Source organism: Glycine max, chromosome 3, assembly GCF_000004515.6.
Source record: "Glycine max cultivar Williams 82 chromosome 3, Glycine_max_v4.0, whole genome shotgun sequence".
Lineage (NCBI taxonomy): Eukaryota > Viridiplantae > Streptophyta > Magnoliopsida > Fabales > Fabaceae > Glycine > Glycine max.
Window position 1 is genome coordinate 18,001,848 of NC_016090.4, and position 4,849 is coordinate 18,006,696.

At 37.5% G+C, this 4,849-nt stretch overlaps 1 protein-coding gene across 1 annotated transcript; it reads left to right on the plus strand.

The window, feature by feature from the left end:
* Positions 1-2,531: 2,531 nt before the first annotated feature.
* LOC102661515 (uncharacterized mitochondrial protein AtMg00810-like) lies at positions 2,532-4,071 on the plus strand. Its single transcript, XM_041013918.1, has 4 exons — positions 2,532-2,573; positions 2,667-3,393; positions 3,505-3,570; positions 4,001-4,071. Exons 1-4 carry the CDS (start codon positions 2,532-2,534, stop codon positions 4,069-4,071), a joined length of 906 nt encoding a protein of 301 aa, XP_040869852.1.
* Positions 4,072-4,849: the final 778 nt, after the last annotated feature.

Sequence of the window (4,849 nt, forward strand, 5' to 3'; positions counted from 1 at the left end):
GTGAGCTTAGTTTTTAGATGGGTGTGTGTAGCTAAGCTCTAGCTTCTCAAGGAAGTTTTCTCAAAGAAGCTTCTCAAGGAAGTTTTCTTAAGAAAGCTTCTCAAGGAAGCTGCCTAGTCTATAAATAGAAACATGTGTAACACTTGTTGTAACTTTGATGAATGAAAGTCTTATGAGACACACTTCAAAGTTCCACTTCTCTCCCTTTTTTATTCCTACAATTTCGTGCTCCCCCCTTCCCTCTTTCTTTTCCTCCATTAAAGCATCCTCTTCAAGCTTCTTATCCAAGGAAATTCTTGGTGGTGAAGCTCCTTCTTCCTTGGCTTATTCTCTAGTGGATGGTGCCTCCCCTCTCCTCTTCTCCTTTGCCTTCCGCTGCATCTCCATGGTGTAAAATTACCATTGAAGGACCTCATTGAAGCTCAAAGATCCAGCCTCCATAGAAGCCCCACAAGCAAGCTTCCATCACAGTAAGACTAAAATAATTAATAGAGGAAGAATATAGGACCAAAAATGTTAAAAATTTCCTTTGGAAACTAAAAGTTGAATTAAAAAAAAAAGTATAAAAACCAAAAACATAATTAGTCCTATAGATTATTATCTATTATTAAATTATTATATTAAATACTAAATTAATAAAGTTAAAAACCGCTTAAGGAAAATTTCACAAAACAAACAACAATAGGTTGCAAATAAGTTAAACAAGATAAACTCAAGCTTTAATTATTTTTTTAATCAAATAAGGCATAAAACAAACAACAATAGGTTACAACAAGGTCTCTATCACCTAGTCACTCAAGAAAATTCTAGCCTCACTCCTCATCTCTCTTCTGTCTACCACATTTCCCTTTCTACCATTACAACAACAACCTTTGGCATTTTCATTTAGGACACTTGTCAGACAAAAGACTCAATGTTTTACATGAGCAATTCCCTTTTATTTCAAAGTATACTAATGAGTCATGTGATGTTTGTCACTTAGCTAAAACAAAGCATTTGTCCTATTCTATTAGTGATAGTAGAGCTTCAAAAATATTGGATCTCATTCACATGGATATTTGGGGCCCATTCTCTAAAGTTTCCATTCATGGCCACAAGTATTTTCTTACAATTGTTGACGATTTTAGTCGATTTACCTGGGTTGTTCTATTAAAAACAAAAGCGGAAGTTCAAATTAATGTTCAAAATTTAATTGCATTAGTTGAAACATAATTTGATTCCAAAGTAAAAATTCTTCGTTCTGACAATGGTCCCGAATTTTCTTTAAAGAATTTTTATGCCTCCAAAGGTATTATTCACCAAACAAGTTGTCCTTACACACCTCAACAAAATGGTAGAGTTGAACGTAAACACCAACATATTCTTAATGTTACCCGTGCTCTTATGTTCCAATATGAAAATCCAAATAATTTTTGGTCCTATGCCATTAAACATGTTGTCTTTCTCATAAACCGGGTACCCTCACCCGTTATCAAAAATAAAACACCCTTTGAATTACTATTCAATCAAAAACCTGATTTTTCCATTATTAAGGTTTTTGGATCCCTTTGTTATGCCTTCACCCATCATCTTCACAAAAAATTTGACCCACGATATAGACGTGGTATTTTCTTGGGCTTTCAAAATGGAACAAAGGGGTATATTATCTTGGATATTGACTAGAGAAATTTTCCTATCAAGAAATGTCATCTTTCATGAAACCATCTTGCCTTTCAAGAAGCCCAATTCCCTCTCTCCTAACATCACCTCACATGTTCTTGCAACACCATCCACACCTTTTTCCCAAATAGTTTACCCTCATACGGACCCAATTTCTCTAGATGTTTTACCAAATCCGTCCACCTCACATTTCAATCCTCTAGCACCAACCACGCCATCCTTATCTAACACATCAACACCCAATACACATCGCACCTCGCCCAGTTCGTCCACGACCAGCAATCATAGCCCAATCCGTTCATCCACTCCATCCGTTCCTCCACCACGACATTCAACTCAAATCCCTCAGCCATCCACTCGTCTTCATGACTTTGTTTGCAGCACCATCAGTACTTCGTCAGAACAACCATCTTCCAAGTGTGCTTATCCCATTCAACAGGTAATCTCTTATTCTCACTTACCTCCTTCTGATCATAAATTTGTCATGTCCCTTTTCTCTGAGACTGAACCTTCCACTTACAAAGAGGCTGCTCAAAATCCCTGTTGGATTGAGGCAATGAAAGCTGAAATTGGTGCTCTGAATTTAAATCGGACTTGGGACATTGTTGTGACTCCTTCTAATGTTAAACCCATCGGATGCAAATGGGTTTACAAGATCAAGCGTAGAGCTAATGGTAGTATTCAACACTACAAGGCACAACTTGTTGCAAAAGGGTTTTCTTAAATTGAGGGTATTGATTACATGGAGACCTTCTCCCCTGTGGCCAAGATGACTACAATTCATGTTGTACTGGATTTAGCTTTAGTCAAAGAATGGCATTTGGAGCAGCTAGATATTAACAATGCTTTCTTACACAGGGATTTAACGTAAGATGTTTACATGGCTATCCCTCTTGGCATTCATGGCTATTCAAGTTCACAATTGTTGTAAACTTTGAAAATCTTTATATGAGCTAAAGCAGACTAGTCATTGTTGGTATGAGAAACTCTCTCCTCTTCTTCTGTAGTGTGGATATCAGCAGGCCCAGGCAGATCACAACCTTTTTACCAAAAGCAATGGAACTGAGTTTACAGCCCTGATAGTGTATGTTTATGATATAGTATTGGCTGGTAATTGTTTGAATGAAATTCATACTATTAAGCAGGCCTTGAACTCTATTTTTCACATTAAGGATTTAGGGCCTCTTAAGTATTTCTTGGGTCTGGAAGTCAGCATATCAGATGCTGGGATTTCTATTTGCCAACAGAAGTATTGCTTAGATTTGTTATCCGAATCCGGTATGTTGGGGTGCAAGCCATCTACTACTCCAATGGATTCCTCACTTCGTCTTCATCAAGATTCAAGTGCTGCAATGCCTGATCCTCTTTGTTACAGACGTCTGATTGGTCGTTTATTATACCTCACAAGCACTCGTCTAGACATTTCTTTGCCGGTCCAAAAATTAAGTCAATTTATGGCCAACCCAACCCAAATTCACTTCCAGGCTACGATGTGTGTTCTTAAATATCTTAAAGGTTATCCCAGCAAAGGCCTCCTTTTTAGGCATGATTCTTCGGTTCATATTCTGGGTTTTAGTGACGCAGATTGGGCTACCTGCACTAATTCTCGTCAATCTGTTATGGGATATTTCCTTTTCATTGGCAGTTCTTTGGTCTCTTGGAAAACCAAGAAACAACATACCGTATCTAGATCTTCTTCCGAAGCTGAATACAGGGCACTTGCTTCCACTACCTGTGAGTTACAATGGCTCATTTATTTACTCTTTGATCTTTGGATTTCCTGTTCGTAGCAACCTATCCTCTATTGTGATAATCAAAGCACGCTTCATATTGCTGCTAATCCAGTTTTTCATGTGCGTACCAAACATTTGGAAATTGATTATTATCTTGTCCACGAGAAAGCCCAAACAGGTCTCATGAGATTGCTACCTATTTCTTCCTCCAACCAGCTTGCTAACATGTTTACAAAAGCTCTTCCTCCTCACCTATTTACTATCAATTTATCCAAGTTGAAGTTGCATGACATTCACACACCTTCATCTTGTGGAGGGGTAAAATAAAAGAAGCCCAATACCTTCTTGGCCCAATTTGTTCCTCATTCTTCAGCACATTCCTGATTCATTTTCTTCTGTTATGTTTGCTGTAAATATTAGTAGGTTCTAGAATACATTAGCTATATTTTTCTGTTTTGTCTTTTCTGTTGTCCTTGCTGGTGTTTATCCAAAAGGATTTCACCTTGTATATATATTACCCTCATTGGGATATTCAAGATAGTAGAGAATATTTCATCATATTTTTGTCCTGCATATTTATCTTTTACTCTTTTAGTTCTTTTATTCAGGATGCCAATGGGCATTCCGAAGGTATTTGGTGTTCATGGAAATGAGAGGATTGGACTATGGGGGTTCTTAGAAGCTCAACTCAGTTTGTTCATATGAAAGCGAATGGGAGGAATTCTCGAGAGTGGGTGTGCTCGGGGCTCCTCAATTTGCAAGGAGACAATTGTTATGAGACGAGTTATATGATGTTAGTAATGATTAGTTAGGTGGTTGGGCTATAATTTGGGATTTTAATAAGACTCTAACTCCTAGTGAAAGCATAGGGAGAGCACATTCTCAGGGCTATCGTGATACTGAGGATTTCTGTTATTTCCTTTGTCGCATAAATTTGATAGACATGGGATACCAAGGTGATAGTATAACTTGGAGGAATGGTAGAATGGGTGTTAGGTTGGACAAAAGCCTTATTAGTCTTGATTGGAGACTTATGTTCCAAGATGCTATGATAGTCCATCTTGAATGGATGAAGTCTGGTCACATGCCTCTTCTCTTGAGGTTGGATTCTCATACCAAAAGGAACTAGCATATGAGGCCCTTCTGATTTGAAGCAGCATGGTTAATGCATGAAGATTTTCTAGGTTTTGTTAGGAAGAAATAGGAGCACGTCCATGAAACTTCTAATTGGTCTAGAAATATTATAATTTCTCATACCAATTAAAGATATGGAATAAGGAGACTTTTGAGTGCTTGTGGAAAAGGAAAGCTTATTTGAAAAATGAGCTTGACAAGTTGGATATTAGGAGAGGTGTTGGGATTAATCCCTTTCTTGATTCGAAATACAGTTGTTAGTGCTTAGCTTTACTGAGTTTTAAAAGATTGGCTAAAATTTTGTTAAAACATAAGCACTTAGA

Bases quoted from the DNA above. Each gene is read 5' to 3' on its own strand.
- LOC102661515 (XM_041013918.1), top strand. From the start codon at position 2,532: ATGTTTACATGGCTATCCCTCTTGGCATTCATGGCTATTCAA. The intron at 3,394-3,504 runs GTGAGTTACAAT...CTGCTAATCCAG, and splicing joins GGCACTTGCTTCCACTACCT to TTTTTCATGTGCGTACCAAA. The intron at 3,571-4,000 runs GTCTCATGAGAT...TCTTTTATTCAG, and splicing joins CCACGAGAAAGCCCAAACAG to GATGCCAATGGGCATTCCGA.